This window comes from Branchiostoma lanceolatum, chromosome 9, assembly GCF_035083965.1.
Source record: "Branchiostoma lanceolatum isolate klBraLanc5 chromosome 9, klBraLanc5.hap2, whole genome shotgun sequence".
Classification (NCBI taxonomy): domain Eukaryota; kingdom Metazoa; phylum Chordata; class Leptocardii; order Amphioxiformes; family Branchiostomatidae; genus Branchiostoma; species Branchiostoma lanceolatum.
Genome location: NC_089730.1, coordinates 18,027,170 through 18,046,835, shown reverse-complemented (window position 1 = coordinate 18,046,835; position 19,666 = coordinate 18,027,170). Strand labels below are relative to the sequence as shown.

Here is a 19,666-nt window from a genome sequence, read left to right as displayed (position 1 = left end):
TATGTTACACTATCTGCCCACTATCTCTCCCACTCAACCCTCGTGGCAATATATACACGTTCATGTGCTATACATAACCTGCTTGTCGAAGGCAATGATAAGGGTGTAAATGAGCAGTCCAGGGCATTTTGATAAAGTGAGATCCGACTCAGGCCGAGTGTATGATACATGGTGGCATCTGCGGCGATGTGCTGGCCATCTTTATTGGTAATTTGCTACTGCTGAGGGCATGGCACGTGGCAATTCGATATCAAAAATTCTTCCTCATATATAAAGGGTATAAAAGCTACATTAGCATCAATGCCTTGATCTCATAAAACAGGGATAAATGAGTCTGCATGGGGCACAGGATTTGGCGGTATGGGCGTTACATAATACCACAAATAAAACACGTCCTTGCTCATTACTTAGCGTCAGGAATAAAAGATGAATGTAACCTTACGGCTTAAGTTTTTTGGTAATAAGAGGGGCATGCTGTGTATCTACATTTTACAGGCCAAGAAGAAAAATATTTCCTTTTAACATTAAAGAACCAACACATTATAGAAAAGGAAGGGTTTTTCTTTTCCCATTGTTTATTAAAACCTTACAAGCTAAATATATATCATATATATAATTTTTACAGCCCAAGAAGAAAAGAAAATTTCCTCTAAACATCAAATAACCAATATATTACAGAGAAAGAAAGCCTGGGGTTTTCGTCTTCCATTGTTTGGTAAAACCTTACAAGCTAAGTTAAATCACATATTTTGATTACAGTATTCATGTTATACAATCAATCAATATCCATTTATTTCTTTTCTGTACCTTTCCGCAAGTATTATCAGATGTAATGCATGCACGCCATATTTATTTCTATTTGCGCGAATATTAAAGTGGGTGAACGTTACATTTCTTATACCATGTCGGTTCAACGGAATTAGTAACCATTATTCCGGCCACTTTGCTTTACCTTCTTTACAACAGAAATCCTTTCTGGACATTCCTGTGACCCTGATTATTGCATATATGCCTTTCACGGTAAACACGTTTACCACATGTGAGTCGGCGAAAAGGTCAAATTGGACATTAACCTAACAGAAAATTTCACCAGCCATCATTTTCAGTATGTCTTTCATGTGTGGATGTGCCAAAACCCTTACATACGAAGACCTAGATTTAGATAGATAACATTAGCAGGTGGTAAATGAAATAGGGGGGGGGGGGGGGGGCGCAATTCCAGATCAGGCGTTTGATTTATTCAGCTACTGTTCTTCCCCTTAGAGATGGTTTTCTGTTACATAAATTTAGTTTTAACTGCCAGTAGCACCCTTCTATCTGGTACTATCTATATTTATGTATATTGAAAGAAACTCTGGTGTGATTTTGTTTATTTTGTATCTGTATCTATCAGTATAACCAATCGGTAACTGTCCTGTGGCGCAACACACCATCTTCCTTAGCACGTCTGCAGTTGGTTATATTACACATTTTATTCTCAAAGCAATGTGGTCTTTCAAACAAATAACACCTGCCTTTGTGGCATTCAATTATACACCCCATATATATACCCGCTGCCTAAAGGCAGACCAAAGAATACAGCGCATTACTCAGGATTAGCTCTAGATTCCTGTCAAGGCGATTATGTCAAAGATGTTTGCAGAAACGTTTGTCTTGTAAGCCGCTTAAGGCTTGTCATTGAGATGACCTTTCTTTTCCTCCCTTTTCGAGAAAGCTATTACCGAAAACTTCGAGGGACGTGCAGGGATTTGAGTATCATGTTTTCTTTTAGGGCCTGGTCACATTCTTCGTACGATCGTCGTGCGATCGCCGAAAGAGGGCATTCTCGGAATAGTCGTTCATATATCCTGATAAAATTACCAAAGATCTGAAAACAGAGGTGTTAGAAAAACGCGAGAACATTTTTTTTTTAGGTTACACGCGGTATTGTTGTTGAATACGCGGTGAACAAGGCAACAATGTATCTTTGTAAAGCATTCTCTCGATAAGACGGTGCTTTATACAGTAGCTATTAGTTTTGCAGACGTTTAGCGGACTTACACACAACCGTTATAGCCCCAGGCATCATTTAACACGTACATACATAGTCTGTCAGTACCAAGTAAGTGCACTGTTTCATTTAAGTTTAGAAATAGGATTGATCGAGTATCGGTTATTCTATCCTTTAATTCTTTATCGACTATTTGTTTGTTGTTTTTATACAAACTCCAAACGTTTTGTTTTGTCAATGTTTAACCATTGTTGTAGCACCTGCATGCTGTATAACTCTATCAATATCAATGTATTTAGAGAATGGGCAGTCTACAGACCAAAGTGCTGTTGTATGAGCAGTGCAATATATTCAAGTCTCCATGTAAGGGCGTGTACCCATCAGCATACAGCGCTATAGTTTACTTCATCGTGCTGATATGAAATCCCTGAGGACAAAGCTCCTCTTTCTTAGAACCGCCCAGAGAACCATTACAGCCACCTCCTCGTATCCTTGAACTCACTCCCCATCTCTGGACGTATTTATCGATTGCTCTTCTACGCTTGACCTTTGCTTCCAATATACCGGGCTCTTAGATATGAAATCCCGTCGGAAATTGCAACGGAAACTTAGACAAGCCTCTTACGTTGAGGAAGCCAATGAGTAGGCCTCCCGTGCCTATCAATAGTTTTAAACCAAAGTATGCTACACAGGATGGGGTACTTCTGAATTATCTACCGTTCAAAAAAACAATAAAAAACTATAGCTAGTACGGCGACAGTGATTTTTTTGAATTCTGTTAAAGAAATATCAACCCAGTCTGATGAATTAAGCTCTATCGCTGCAGCGTTTGAGAGATCCATAGCGGTGCCCGGCATATCTAAAAGCTTTAACAAGTATTTCTCTGTTGGTAAACATTATACTGCAAACAACATAATATGAAACTTTTATCATTACTGATAGTTATTTTTGAAAACAACAACAGAATAAAATATACATGTGCCAACTAAAGAAGGCTAAGGATACAGTACCCATATATTGCACCAAAATAATCATTTGAATGTATGTATGACGTGAGTGCTAGAATAGTGCCAACGCTAAAGCTAGAAACTACATGATAAAAAATCATGTTTAAATCTTCATGTCTCTTGTACATTTTTCGCATGTAACCTTTGCCTGATCCTATATAGTGTTTTGAAGGAACCACATATCAACACTGTTGATAGTTTGGCAGAAGCGTTACGTTAAATAACCTGACATTGGGGTCAGGTGATGTATATCATCTTCTTGACCAGTCAAAGGCCGGTGACCTGAAAGTGCTCGTTAGGATAGAAACATCTATTCTTCATGTTAACCCCCTTAACCTATCAGTCAGTCAGCCAACTAGGATGAAAGCTATTCTAATGAGATGGTGATACCTTTGGTCGTTAAGTGTCTAGACGGTCACCTTCACGCTACTCAATAGGATACGGAGGTCAGGGCTTAAGTTAAAGGTTAATTATTACCTACTTTGTAACGATGAGCAAGGGTAGAATTTGAATAAACAAAGTATAAAACGTAGTAAGGTAAAAAATGACGTGAAACCTAATTTAAGATAATTGTTAAGACTAAATCTAGTCGTAACCATAATTTTACTTTTTTTTTCATATTTAGTACGCAAAATGTTAGTTCTATAATACAGCATAAATCCTGTGGTCACCCGGAATGTCAATTCAATGACCCCAACAGAAACAGCATTGGTATCCTGCTTTGCATCTCAATGGGCCATGGCTCAAGCGTACACTACGTTTCTTTAAATTCTACTCGCAAGCGTATTTGAAAGCATTATCCTTGTATACCTTTTTGCGATCTATACACACAGAACTGTTTGAGAGGGTCAGAAGATCCCTCGCTGGACCTCTGATACCTCTTGAGCTACCATTTACTAAAATGCAAATATTTGCACCCGCCCCGCTGATGGTGTTCCGAAGACGTCACATGAAGCAATTTATAGGATGGCTTGTAGTTTATCGCCGCTGTAACTACCGGCAAAACTTACTTCTAACGCTTATCATCACTCTGTAATGTAACCTTGAGATACAAGCCCCAGATATGCCTGAAGTAACCCAACCTACGCTAGTGATAGATTAGTTTGGTCAGCAAATGGGCACTGTAGTTTGTTACTGAAGCTTTAAGATTAATGGACCCCGAAAAAGATGTATTGGCATTGGTGATTGGTGCAATCAGTTTGAGCCCACTTTCAGTTTGTGTTATTCTAACCCTCAAGCACCTTAGTGGGGTCCATTTGGACCCATGGCTTGTATTTCGTGCCATTTCTGAAATATTTCATTCGAAAAATGTTTATTTAGAAAACAAAACCATCAGCTATAACCTTTCCTAATTTTGTCTCTCCGGGGACGAAGAAGAACAGTAAGTAATTAATTTCGTTGTGGAGGTTTGCACAAAACTTCCGGGACGCCTGTGTGGTACAAATGGACCCACCCAACATCAATGTACAATTTTCAACGCATGGAATTCCCAGTTGTATTCAATATTTTTATTGGAAGCACTTACTTGGATACTATGCAGTACGTCAGTGATATGTTATGATCATATCATCAAATTATGGCCAATAAAGTGGGTACAACATGGTCATCCTTTTCTTTGCACAAATAACAAGCAATTAATATTCACACGTAGACATGTCAAAACATTTTTGCATTGACAATGATTACCGGAAAAAGGGTAAGAAAAATAAGAAATTATAGAGCAAAGCAAATGGGTTCCTTCTTTTAGTCGCAAACATGTTGGTGGCGTACCAGATTTAAAATGAAAACTTATTTTAAGAGAACGTGGTGAGTACGTTACTTTGCTTTAGTCTATGCATACAAGAAAATATGCTGAATATATGAAGACTGGCAGCTCCAAAGAGCCATCTATCGATATTTTTTTTAAGTGCAGTCTCCTATAGAATTGTTCTTCCCAAATTGTGCTGTATACTAATATGAATCGCAATCAATTATCTCATGAATTATGCATTTACGTTAGCTTGTAGATTAAGATGCATTAGAAAATGTGGCAAATTCTTTCTAGAGAAGTCGTCGCTTTCGGTTATTGACGAACAAACGACTCAAGTAAGTATGCCAGACGTTAAACCATTAAGGACTTCCAGGAGCAATCAGATAAACAGACTTTAGGGCGCAGATTATAACCCACTGAAAGGCCAATGCATCATCCTCTTTTACAAATTTTGACAGGTTACTTAAAGTTGCGTCTTAATCTGATAAACAGACGCCAGATTTGATCTTAATTTTTGGCTCTTAACTGCACCGTAGCAAGAAAACGAATTCCTCATGGGCTATCTTATCTACTATTTCGGTTCACATAAAGAAGCAACAGAGGGTTTTGTAGTAATAACTTGCATTTACTTTGCAAAACGTAGTTACTGTAAAATTAAAAAGTCTTCTGACGCCGACTTGTGCCAAAATACCCCATACATTTAGATCAAGGGTTTCTCCAAGGATTTCCCACCACTGTATTTCAGTACGTGTATATTCCGAAAGGTGGCGTTAGTAATAGCCCGTTATACGATAAATGCTACGGAGCCACAGTTATATAGTTAACTGGCCTACAGGTTAAAGAGATGGAAAATGAACCACCCTTTCAAATAAGAAATAATTTTCCAAAGTTATGCATTTTACACATTGTCGACGTATAAATTTAGTACAGAGGTGGAACTAACCACTGTCACTATCAGCAAGGGCAGCAGTGGCAAAAGCAGTGTTGGACTAATCCTGCGAGCGTCTCTCTCATTTATGATGTTCTCTAAGTCCCGGACCTATATCAAAGCATCGATCCTGTTGCCAATCACCTCTCAGATTTCAGTCTGTGAAGTTTAATAAATACAAAAATGAATAAAAAGCATCTCTGGCAAGCTAGTCTATTTTTCGATGTCGACCAACACCTTAATTGCATTCCCCCACTTTCCGGGGAATGAGGTCTTTGCTTTTAGAGCGGCGCGCTGTAATATGTCCCTTCTTTGGTATTCTTTAATCAATGAAACCCTTTCTTCTTTGGTTTTCCAAATTACACCAGTCTACAAGGCGCCAGTATGACCCCTCAATGGTAGCGTTTTTCCAATCTAAGGAGTCTACTAATATCTGCCTCTGCGTCCTTATTGATCACAATTTTTCTTTTAAGCGAAGATGTTCCCATTTTGTTGACCCACTCTTTCACAAATTGTAGGCTTCGATTTCTTCCTTAAATCAATGCTGAGAAGGTTGTTGTGGCGCCTGCAAGCACGGTGGCTTCGAGGCACGGCTTAAGACATACTCTAGTGGTGATTTAATTCATTGTTGTCTTCAGGTAATAGTTTTGATACCATCAAATAGGTGTAGACCAATTGAAAGCAAAAAATCGAGATTCTCATACATCAAATAAATGTTTTAAATTCTTTTTTCTTTCCTTCAAAATAAAACACAACCATGTCCATTTTGCGCATTAAATATTCCACTCTAGGGCAAAGAAAAACAAAAACAAAACAAACATACATCCAGACCCGAGAACAGATATACCTAAAACAATATATCCAATTTCACCGAGGTAAAAAAAGTATTAGAGTTGGTATAACAGAACTAGAGAACAGAGATCACAGGAGTTCTTTTGGCGCCAGTAACAACACAATTTTCAACATCTTGAAGTGAAAGTAATCCATCTCTGTACTTTCGAAATATCACTATTATTGATCACTGCATCTAGAAATGATCGATGGTCACAAACGCATGGCAATTACTGGAAATGTTCTCAATTCTCCATCTGTTAAACATTCCGGAAGATTGATGTATTATAGATGAAGCGGCGGATGCGTTACAGATGGTTCCAGTGCGCACACATGTCTCTTGTCAAATTCCTGATGTGAGGGGCTTACGGCGTAATCAAAAGTTGTCCGTGGAGCATTAGCTTGGATAGTTGCTGAGTTTTCTACTTTGTTAGAGCAGCGCATCTCAGTTTATTCCGTATGATGCATTACTGAGCAGATATAGGTTCTATATGTAATGGTATCTTAATGTCGAGGGTTTGTGAGAATGATATTGAGCATTCGCTTTTCCTGAATGTGTTGCTTTGGTATGTTCGTTTGTTTGTCGTCGTGTGTGGCATTTTAGAAAGCTTATTCTAATCAGCAATACAATGTATTATCAACTTTCATATATGATATGAGTATTAACGATTCGGTTTAAATTCTTCCCTGGAAAATCCTGTTAAACATATTTTCGTTTTCTATATGTAGCAGTCTGACCGCACTATTGTCGAGTATAATTTCGTCTAATTACATACAAGGCATATTAAGTTTGTGACGTTTGGGGAAAAAAGAGAGATTTTGTAATTAAAACACAGGGGGTTAGGGTTTCATGTTCCATTCTATAACAATAATGTAATATAAGAAAATCCTAGCACACTTTCAAAAACATGAAATTGCAAAATCATTTATTTAAATTTGCATATTGAACCATTGCAAAGGAAATCAATGTATCGTCGGCTGATTGTCAACCCTTTACATGAAATACAGACCACAACATTAAAAAAAAATCACAATACACGTAGGGTACGACATTTACCAACACATTGTCAAAACAATTTGATATCTTGAAAAAACACACGATAGAAATACCTAAAAAAGAAGTGACTCAGATTGAAAGGGCAGTGGCTGTAGCTTAATAAAGGTCCCATGGCAGTTGTGAAATTATCATACAAGATGTTATCTCTGACGTCGGGAGCGATAGAGGATAATTCAATGGTGATCAGAGGCGTTTTATCTCATGAAGAAGAAACGCCAAACCGTTTTCAATTCCTAATAGAGCCCATACGTCACTCATCCAACAGAAACTGCTACGAATATATTGGTAATAATTCATTAATAACGAATCACTATTTGTAATGATAAATCGATTGAGTTCATGCCATTCTAATTCCTGATTGAATTATGTACATGGGATCAGCGTATATCAAAGATCTATTGAATGATTGTCAGAAATGATTTTCGGGGGTACAAAGCAGACGGCTTTACCCGCATAACTTTATGTAAATTCACGAAACCTCCACATCGACCCACATTTACCCATGAAAAGATCAGACAATTGCTACATTTGTCTTCGTCAAATGTGATAAAAAATCCGATAGCTAAAAGAGCGCAGTATCATTAATGTTCAATAAAAAAAATGAAGATATGTGTATAAGAACACTGCGCAGCCATTATGCACATGTTTTTCTCTATCATTAGAAATACTATATTAACGCAAACTGAACGTTTAAATTGACGGGTAGGTTTTGTCCCCAAAATCTATGCTAGGCATCAGAATGCTTGAGAATCACTCTTTTCTAAGATTATCATTTAGATGTAGATCTTTTTTAGGCCGATTCCACTAGGCCGGCGACCTCGCTGTGACCTAATATTTGACAGATTGCTAAACGAATCTCTATAGCTTGGAGACGATTTTTTTTACGATTTGTGAGGATTTTTTGCCTTTTCCGTCATACGTTTACATTTTGCACTATAGTCTAATTATGAAGTCAAGGGATACGCAAATCTAATTCCTGTCATATCAAGATCCCCGTCCAGCGAGACGGGGGCCTTATGGCTACTGAATAACTCTTAGCTAACATGTATTAACTGACATTCTAGATGGAATATGTGCTTTTTCAACACTATGTCAAAAGCAACAGTTTCCAATACTTTCCTGAGCCGGCCGTTGCCAAATGAATAGTTTATACATTATTGGATTATCAAACATACGTCTGGACCACGCTGCAGCTGCTACACTATTTATTTCTGTGCTTACAATGATTTATATCCTGCGAGTGTACGCTATGTATTATTAGATTTACCAAAACATCTGTAACGATGAAGCAATTTCTACTTTCTTTGACATTCCTGCAATCCCAATCGTAATATCTGAATATTGCATGTTATGAGATTAATAGAGGAGCATAACCAAGCAGTGAAAAAAAATGGCTGATGATAGAATAGTATGGAGAGCGTTGATAGCGAGGCTAACAATTTACAGGTCACTGGCCTAAAGGTGTCAGGGTGAGAAGGGGAGTATGACAAACTGAACTCTTTATCTGTATAGCTGGTATGTGATCGGCGAGACACACCAGTTTTGCAGGTACGCGGCGCAAATACAGCTCGTTATATTACACCATGACCTGTCAGACCTAACACATCTAGCAGTAAGCGCTGTTTAAAGCTATCTAATGAGGATGCCCCTACTGTACATTCTGGTAAAGTGTTCCCCTCTACCATACCTTCTTGAGAATATTTCAAAACCAACAGAAGGTGGGGTTGCGTTTTGTTAATATTCAATGGACTTGATAGGGTGAATGTGTATTGTCGGTATAATTTGTAAACGTCTAAACATCATTTACATATGAGTGAAACATATATACGATTATCACTAGCATGAGTTAGTAATGTTGTGTATGTTCAACCGGATTTAACAGGTACTTTCTATGATTGACTAGTTCCACCAGTCTATTGTAGACACAAGAGAAGAGAGAAGGATGTCACTCGAAACGTCGGAGGTAATTTCTGTATCTTATCCATTCGTAGAGGCTGAACAGTATTTTAATACACACGACTTGTTACGTGTTACCGTAAGAATACTCTGTCAAGCGTATTCAAGTAATAGGTGTCACAGCAAAAAGTACGAATACGCGTCTGAGGAACCACGGAAGTCCGAACAACGATAAGGACTAAAGAGGCCTTTCAAGAAGTTTTTTTTCAAACATGTTTTAGCACCTGTGAATATCTGAGGTGTGTATGCCTGGAGATCACTAATGCTGTGTCAGCAGATATTTCAAAACTCACAATGCACCTAGCAGAATTATAAGAGTTGCCGTTCAAAGATATGTACAGTTCAACCAGCCTTATTGAAGCTTGTATTCAGAACACGAGTTTAGTCGTTAGACCGGAGGCAAGCGTGTTTTCGCAATGATCCTACTACTGCCTAGAGCATGTGTATTATGACAAAGGCTCATAAAGGGCTGTTAATATAATGGCGTGTCAACCAGTGGAGATTCAACCGTGCAGGTGCGTGGTAACATATATATGCAAGGCACACAAACTTATGATAGCATAACTGTAAACTCATTTGTTACAAAAGTTGGTTTGGTGTTTTCGCTGTCCCTGTGATACTAGTTTTCATCATTGGAGCGCCCCCCTCCCCCTGACGTATATTACTTCGTTACGTACAGTTACTATCTTAAATCACCCGTATATTCTGGTAAGGTATTTCTTGGATTATTTTTAAAAACTTGACTTGCATTAGATTTTGGGATAAACGTATACCAACAAAAATGCAGCAAACGGATTCCTTTGAAAGCAACCTTGGCTAATAATGTCATACCTACATCTTTTAAACCCCTTGCTTCTTTTATTTCGGCTGGCCATCAACCTTGATATTGGTGTATGATAAATACAAAAGATGATCAAGTTTGAGTTTGCTTTATGTGATTGGTGCTATTACTTTTTAAATGCCAATGGGCCAAACAGATATCCTTATGAACGCATTGCCCGACTATAATTTGGAATCCCGAAATGCCAAATAACCGTATGATCATCCCTTAATTTCCAGTCGTTCCCTTAATCGGAGCATTTCTACGAGCAGCGAAGTATAAGATTACTTGGCGAAGCTGCAGAAATTAAATTGAACCTACGAGGTGGAGTAATTTAAGTTCTAAACTAGTTCAACCTTCTAGGACGGTATGCTACCAAAAAAGGAAAACAGCACAGCAGCCGGGTAGCTCAGCTAAAAAAGTTTATCACATAACCTTAAACATTCGTCTACAAAACAACGATATCAGTTGTCTCAGTCGATACGTGCAGCTAGCTTTATAATAGTCCTAAATCTTCACAATAAAACGGTGGGTAAGGACGCTGCTGTAAAATTGCTCTTTAATGCAAAGTTTCCCTTTGTGGGCCCAAATAATTGATTTTTACCAAACAGGTCCTTGTTAAAACGCCCGGGGAACATCGTAGACGTTCCACACCCGCGAGTTCGATTCTCTGTTACGGCGAGTGTAACAATGCCATTTGTGGCAGATCCGGTGAACATTGAACGTCTCTGCCTTTACGATACGCCTCCTGTCACAGTCTATTAACAGTTCATCTCGGCAGCCCGACTGGTTGTTGCGTGATCGTGCCATTCTAGATTGTCTGGGAAGGAAAGCACTTCTGGGGCTGCGTCTTACGGTGTGAGTACCTGTACACTGCACCATTCTTCATTCCCCAATCACCAGCGGGCTTTATCAACGTGTTATTCATGCATGCATAATGATGCCCGATGAGCAAGATGATCTGCATGGTGCCGTCTACATGCTCCTTATGGTAAATTGAATTTTCGCAAGTTGCGGGCAGTACCAGGGAAGGAGGCTATCGTTAACAGTAAGCCGGTTAGCTCGTGGCCTTCGAATGGGGGCGGCGGAGGAGTGATTGGGCGCCGTAGGTTGCCGTGAGGAAGACTGTAGCACCATGGCTGCAAATGGCACCGTGGAGTCCCTTGTGACCAACGGCAAAGTCACTGTAAAATACAACGGTAAGTGCCGCAGCTTTTCCAACCACTGCCTTACCATTATCTTCAGAAAAAGCACCTCTGCCATTTATTCCAACGGTCGTGTGACATTTTGTATTGTGTTGTCACCCCGGATGTTAAGCGAGATTGCTTCTCTATTCAATCATTGGCGTAAAGAGCACGCTACCCGCCGTTCCATCATAATGATTGTAAATATTTCATGGCTAACACCGAGAGGAAGAGGCTGATTCAGCAATGTGAGACACAGCGTTAACGAAGTTTGAAGGGCGACTGGGAGTTGATTTTCGGTTAATGATGCTGTCTTTATTCTTGCTCAATGGGAACTGATTGAGTTTCGGGATAATCAGGAAGCGTTGCATAGTCCTTAAAGCATGCATACGCTTTACTAGTGTAGATTTCTGTAAGTTTTGATTTTCGAAAATGATTTTTCCGTCGCCGATAAAAACGCATTTTGATAGAACATTTGTAATTTAGCAAAATCTTTCTAAGATTAAACTGAATAACGTACCAAATACAACCTTCAAACCAAAAATGTTTTTAAAAAAACTGGAAAAGAAAACCTTAGTTTGTCCAGAAGTCCATCATAAATGGCTTTTATATTGATTAGATCAATATTCAGTGGAAAATTCGATATGTACGTTTACCTTCTCAGGACACGATTGTTCTTGCCTCAATTAATCCTCAATATCTCTTAACGAGCCTTTGGCTCACAGGAATCGTTAACGTTTGTGTCAAAGAATAAAAGTCTAGCATGTAGGCATTGAAATATCACATGCTATATGAAGGTATTGTTCACTTGGAAACGCACAATGAATCATTTTCAGGCTTACCTTGAAATTATCAAAGGCTGTGTAATAAGATATGGAACACACATTGCAGCTGCAGTAAAGTAAATCTATCAATGCCTGATGGTTCATTTACCATTCTACGTCTCCTTCCTTCAAATACTGATCTGAATCTTTTACAATCTAAGCTCATATTTTACATAAAGGCTAATACCAGCACCATAAAATGACCCAGAAAGAATTGTTCTACTTCAAATCACGGCTTTTAAAGTGGTTTAACATAAAATATTTCAAGTAGGCTTGAAACTACATCAGTTTAGTATCGACCCCTTTCTGAAATGTGCCTTCAACAGCTTCATTATCCGTGAAATGAAGCATGAACGGAAGTTTTTATTGAAATGTTTTGACTTGTATTGATAAAGAACTATAGCTCTGTTTAGTTTGAAACTGAAAGAGCACGATGAAAGCTCCGGAACTACATTTTGATGAGAGAAACAGACCTTTACAGCAGTATATGTATCGAAAAGAAAGAAATTATGAAGACGAGAAATGTTCAATATTTCACTATCCTTCAGGGATTTAAATCAGGAGCATAGATAATCAGTAAAAATATTAACGATGCACTCCTTTGAGATGAAATAGCGACTATAGATTGGAAAAAGGCAAATTTAACATAAACCATGCAGTACTATTCTATACTTGTTAGTGTATTTGTTAGATACAATACCTTCAGAAATTTTAGATGAGAAATGATAATCATTAACAAATCCAGTCAGCATATGGTTCGATCTATTAATCCTGCCCCGACGTAGAGCGTTATTGGAAAACTGTGATGCTATATTGCGTTTTCTCATTTCAAGAAGCTGAAAATTACATCAGGTTCAAAATGTAGGTATAAAAGCCCTGTTCCCACTGCGCAATAAATCACCCAAAATTATACCTCACTGCATCAAAAACGCACATCCCATTGATTTGCAAAGTATGGCTGCCCAATGTTGTGTAACAGTGATTGATGTATTTGTTAAGCTGGTAGATCCGCACACCAATCAAATAAACACATTTATTTTAAAAACCTTGTCTCAATTTACACCTGGCACTACTATTTTTTTGTATTCTTTGTTTAATCCTCAAATGGTGCTAAGCAGCCAATATTGAACCAGATGACTGCCGGGATGTTACCAAGGACGTTTGCAGACATCACTGCCGGGAACCTCATTGTGTCAGCAAGGCCACAGGCACCGGGTTTGCAGGTGAGACAAAATAGGACAATACATCACATAAAAGGAGCTTATAAAAGACGTGATGACGCCTTCAACTATAGGTTTAAAGCTGTACAGAATTACCAGGGTGCTTTAAGTTGAATGAACATCGTTGTAAAAAGTTTTAACTGAGTTGCCCTAAAACGTCAATTGACTGTGTGAGAGGATCCAAGACTTCATTCATTCCTCTTTTGCACTTATGTCATTCTCGTGACACACGGAAGCAAAAACAAACAAACAAACAAACAAACAAACAAACAAGGAAGCAGATATTAGAATAGTCCAATACGATATATTCATTTTTAAGCGAAATAGCAATGGTAGATGGTAATAATTAAAAACTGTTAATGGCTACAAAATGTCTAAACATTACAACTGTCAGTCTATATCAGTGTATGTCCTCCATGTATTGCCTGGCCCAACCAATGTTTTTTGTACTTAACTCTAATGTCATTTACGTACATCAATGTTTTACTGCAAGTCCAGCTTCCAGTGTCAATTAGATAACACATGAGATCTTCAAGAGGTCCTCCTTGTCTATGTCTGTTCTGTTTATAATGAAAGCAATGTCAATGGCCTTTTGCGGGTGTTATGTAGTGGCATACCAACGACTTGGCCGGAGATAGTCAATCTCACTTGCTGTGCTTCGTTTTGCAGCTTGAATACAGAAATAAGTTTCTCGTCCCAAATGAGGACCTAAACCTCTTATCAAACTGCTCTTTGCCATACCCTGAGGAAGTAATCAAAGTTTAGAAGCAATCGTTCTCAATGAGATCAATACTTTCCCGTTAGCAGTGTTAATGGTTCTAGAAAGAAGTCCGATTAGACGCGTAATATAGCGGATGGCAATGTCCGGCTAACGCACAGAAAATCCGCTGGTAAGATTTCCCAAACGGTATAATAGAAAAAAGACTGGAATTGATGAATAAGGAAAATAATTAGGCTCGCCGGTAAGTACTCGTGGCTTTGATACCCTTGTGTGCAATGTTCTTAAAATGAACTATTTTGAACTATTTAACTTACTAGTATTTGGTCACACCATTAATGCATTAAGGATCTATATTTCATAGTCATTTTATTTGCAAAAAATTATCGCAATCTTGGAATGACTCTGTGAGGTCATTATAAGTAGCGTTAGAAAGTCGTCTTTTAATAGGTGTGGTAGGGAATCGGCACCTGTTTATTCTACCATGTTATACTGATGGCTGTTGCAGTTTAAGCCAATGATATCATATTGAGATAACTACCTGACCTGCAGAACAGAGTGGATCATCATCAATATTACATTCATTGAACCTGAACTTGTTCTAAGATATTTGATATGAAAATATCGCTCTGCACATATATCCGTGTTACCATAATGTTAAGTGCTGATTGGTAATCAATACCAACATATCATTATCCCTTTTATAGAAAAAGCTTTCTTGTCTCCTTAATCTATTCACATATAAATATGTATATATTCCGCTGTCAGCAATGTTGAATTCCAGATACATGAACTTGACCATGTTCTGTTGGTTCAGGACCAAGGGTAATCAAGGACGACAGTCATGGTATTTTGATGAGACAGGGCACGGTCATTTTTTCCTGTCAACTGCCATCAGCTTTACTAGCCTTCTTAAGCTTATTGAACCGTTAGCTGAAGCAATTTCGGCACCGCAAACTTACAGACATAATTACATATTCCTTGTGATAGTTACAGTATTTTGTCATTGTCAACAGCGTTTTAGAGTACTTTCATGCACATCAATCACACTGTGTGAAAATGGCTTTATAATTACTTGTGGAATATTCAAAGCAATTCCCTACAGTACAAAATGAAAGGAGTCTAGGATCTTAGTTTTCTAGATATAAGCTCTTCGTTTGCATCTAAATTGGTATTTACTGCTGGCAAATGGTGTCTTGCAAACGACACAGTGGCTCAATATCTGGTAAAACATAAATTCCAAGGGACATGCTAAGTGAAAGTGACGGATGAAGCAATGAGCATAGGTCTTATTGTTAAATCTTGATAGAAGCTGGGGAAGGGTCAAAGGCCAACCTAGGTCTATCAGAGACTCACCTCAGTTGATCAGTTTCTTTTCATCCTTAACCCTTGCAGACCTTCCAGGTCGATTCCATCACGTAAGGGCGTACTCAATGCAACGCTATTGTCCTGCTAACGCAAATCGATCGACGCGTGTTCTGATGGTAACAGTATGGTCTCGCAGGTGTTTGAGAATATATCGACGTCCATCGAAATGTAATAGCTGCCAACATGTCTTAACAACAGCGTGTGTCTGTCACATATCATACATGTAGGTAATGAATTTTCATCTAACTTAGCTGCAGAACCTGGGCTTAAGCCCAAAACGCCTTAAATAATGGCCTTTGATCTTTATACATATAGATTACAACAGTACAATGCATTGTGGCACCGTAGGCAGCAAATAGCTGGCGTTGTACACAACACAGACTAAGGGATTTAAAATAAGCCCATATTAGGCGTCCATTTGAAATGCTTTTAACATCTAATTATTGTCATTTGATCTATAAGTACAGACACTAGTCAACATTTTACACATTCTCCGTGATAAGCGACGCTGTATGCCCGTACATGCAGTACGTCTATACAATAAACTACTCTATATAGATCTTTATGTATTCTTAAGCTTTCCACGCCATGTACATGTCACGTAAACAAGTCAACCAGCATTGGGTCGCAGTGTATACATACATGCTTTAAACAGCACAGCATGAGTTGCATTGTGATAAAAGTTGCTTTTACACCAGTAGCGGGGATAACCTCATGATCAGTTCTTCATTATACAATTTCCATGTACCGTTACCTGGTATTTCCCTAGAGGTACCTGCTTCGCATAGGCCGTTTAATCTTACTGCAGCAATTTTGCTTAACGATGGCTTACCGCCCACGGAATGTCTAAGGGTAGGGATTAACTCTCCTCGTTGCGGTCTACATGCTTATACCTTACTGCTCATAAAGTGATAGATGGTCTTTCTATTGTACACTTGTGCCTAGTATTTAGAGCTAACAGGTTATAACTAATGCTAATGGTTATATCTATCGCGCCATAACTAAAAATTTGAAAAGAATGTGCAGCTAATACCTTGATACTTTTGCGTTGGCGAATAATCATGCCTAGAGGGAATGGGATTAAATAACTTGCTGAAATGCCATTAGTGCGACGTTGAATTTCATGGCGCATATTTTCATTGCAATTCAGGATTACGCTTCCGTGCGTGCACTTCAATTATTCATGAGAGAAAGTAGTTACAATTTGAAAACTGTCATGCCTACTAAGTCGAGCAAGTAGTTCACATGGATGATGCTCACGAATATCTTAAGATCCTAGGTATCTTTCTAAAGTTACTTATTTTATAGTTATCTATTGATTAAGTGTTGCTGAACCAACAGGAAACGTGTGTGGTCATATTGACTTTTTTTATACACGCCATTTCTCATAACCTTATTAAACAACGCTGGGCATGAATATGCAATATGCAATAAACTTCATTGAATATGCAATAAACTTCATTGTCATTGTCATTGTCATTGTCATTGTCATTGTCATTGTCATTGTCATTGTCATTGTCATTAAACAACGTTTGAAAAGTTAACTTGAAGAGATCCAGATATATTCATACAGCATCATCAGTGTTCCCCGAGGTATGCGCGTTTTTGGATATCCAGGTGTGAAAAGGCCTCTATAACACACACGCTTTTATGTAATGGTCTTCGGGTATCCTGTGGAATGATGAGAATTCACAGAGACGACCCTACGTTTCAACAGTATTTTTATATCATAGTATGCTACAGCTATCGGTTAAGCCTGTTCCTTTACATAAGGGTCCCACTAAGTTTGTTACAGGACAATGTTATTGTTTCTGAAAATGATCAAATGTACTTCTGTTGGCTTTTCCGGAAAAGATAAATGATACCTTTCAAATTCTGTTCCGGCAGAGCTACTATGATAATATTGACAATGCTAATATAATTGTGTAAGGTGTAAATTATTCAAATCAACGATGCTTTCTCATCTTTGTGTGCAGATGCATTTAGTGTTTTCGCTCACTTTTTATGTCAACAAAGCTGGCTGCTGTCCGCCATGTTGGTATTTTTTGCACCTTAGCTCAAATGTATCTGCAGCATTCTATCTCTTCTTATCGTATTCATTTCTGGAGCAATTAATTCTTAAAAACCTTATTTGGGCTATTCTCTAAAACCATTAAACTGCGATAAGTGAAATGATGCGTCCACCTCCATGTCGTCCCTCATGATGACGTCACATGAAAACACTTGGAAGGATACAAAGCTGCGTCGTTAACCACACATAAAATGTTGCAGCTGCGCCCCCTTGTGATCGCCATGCCTTTGCAGCGGAAACAATAACCTTTATTTAGAATATCATGTGTTTTTACTTCTTTCTGTTTAAGACTTTTAATTTGGAAGATGGCCGCTACTTAGTGTGTGTATAAACATGTAACCCTAGCATTTGATTTCGATCGCATACATATCTTAAAATGATATCCCAATCCCAATACCAGTTTCATCATTGGTCGACATAACTTTGTTTTAGTAAACCGGCTTTCAAGGGTTTGGTCTTGTACTGTCTTATACCATATACGAATTTCATTACTCTGACAATTTATACTTGCTAGATCTAATAATTGTTTAATTCGATTTACCAACATATATTGAGCTTTCTAGCTGTTTTAAAATTCCCATATCCTTTTATCGATGGGTGGATGGGCAATATATACGTGTTTAGTGAACGTTTGTATGAATCCCATCCATATCATTATTTTCGTTTTACGGCTTGAATTGGCAAAAAATATAAGTTTAAGAATGAGGTTCTTTTTAAGATTGCGGCGTTGGTGCACATGAGGCAATGTATTCATTATCAAGCTTGTAACTCTTTATTACATTGGATATCGAGGATTTCATTGAAACAAGATGGTGAAGAAAAGAAAGTGCCAGTCCAATATGTACTTATATCGATATTCGTATAAAGACTCAGTGGTAAAGCGCATCACATTTAAGCCTAATACGTACTGCTGCGACGCAAAATAGATATACTTAAGATTTATTTCTTGATGGCAAATGCCACATGCAACCCATATTGTCTATATCTGCAATGAAAGAAGATGAATATTTCAAAGGACTGCACCAGCATCAGAGAGATTAGAGAGACTTTTAGACCTTCGTTTTCGCTTCCAGAATATACGTTACCCACCGTATGCAATAAATAGTCAACGGCATTACGTGCAAATTCGAGGGCCGCAACCTGAATACGGTTGCTGGAATCACAGGTAAATCCGCTAGATACGCCTTGCGATGGATTCTTGAGACTCGCACGGAATGGCGCTTAGATTGGTCTGAGAGGAATTTTCAATGCCCTTGGGAAATAGATTTCGGCCAGAAGTATCGGGGATGTCAGACAGCTAGGGCGTTATCACCTTCCCTTTGAAAACATACAATGTAAAATCTCGCCCTAAAGAATGAAAATGAAGTATTTGTTTTAAATCTTTTTAGGATATTAGCAATATTAGCTACTCGAGTATGTAGATTTTATATGCCCTGATGAAACGAAATATTTGAATATTGTACCTATGAGATTTTGCTGATGTTGGTACCTTATTTAACTTAGGAACAAATCATAATCCTGTTTCTTTTAAGTCTCAGCTGCATGTGCCAACTTGAGGAATAATTCGATTGGAGACTGAAATGTCTGTTGCCCTGATATTTTCTCATAGCAATAAGGAGGAATCCAATGCAATATTGCTTTATAGCGTAGAATCTTTGATAGATAGACCATCAAACCTCCATTGCGTCTTCCTAATATCGAAGCCGGTATAATCCCCAAAATATTCGTGCCGTACGTCGGGTATAAAGCTCAATGTACAGCAAAAATGTTCAGATAAGTATATTTCTAAGTGAAGCTATGACAGATTGTTCTTACTGAGTTGACTCTTATAGCAGGAAATCAAGGAAGTGTTGCACATTAATCAATTAACCAATACTAATTTAGTCAGAGCATAAGTCGTTAAGGCGAACAAAATCAAACAAAAAATCAAACAAATACATGA

The 19,666-nt window shown here is 38.2% G+C and overlaps 1 protein-coding gene across 8 annotated transcripts in view; it reads left to right on the top strand.

The window, feature by feature from the left end:
• Positions 1-19,666, top strand: part of LOC136441181 (stomatin-like) — a 49,211-nt gene that overhangs the window by 12,315 nt on the left and 17,230 nt on the right. Inside the window, exons 1-2 of one of the 8 annotated variants that reach the window (XM_066437313.1) lie at positions 11,035-11,538; positions 13,463-13,570. The exons of 2 other annotated variants lie outside the window; for them this stretch is intronic. In XM_066437313.1, coding sequence (XP_066293410.1) covers positions 11,475-11,538; positions 13,463-13,570 — 172 coding nt within the window. In that variant the 5' untranslated portion in view covers positions 11,035-11,474. Of the gene's footprint in view, positions 1-11,034; positions 11,539-13,462; positions 13,571-19,666 lie in introns of those variants that run through there. 5 more of the 8 variants (XM_066437310.1, XM_066437312.1, XM_066437315.1 and 2 more) reach the window with 5 other exon arrangements.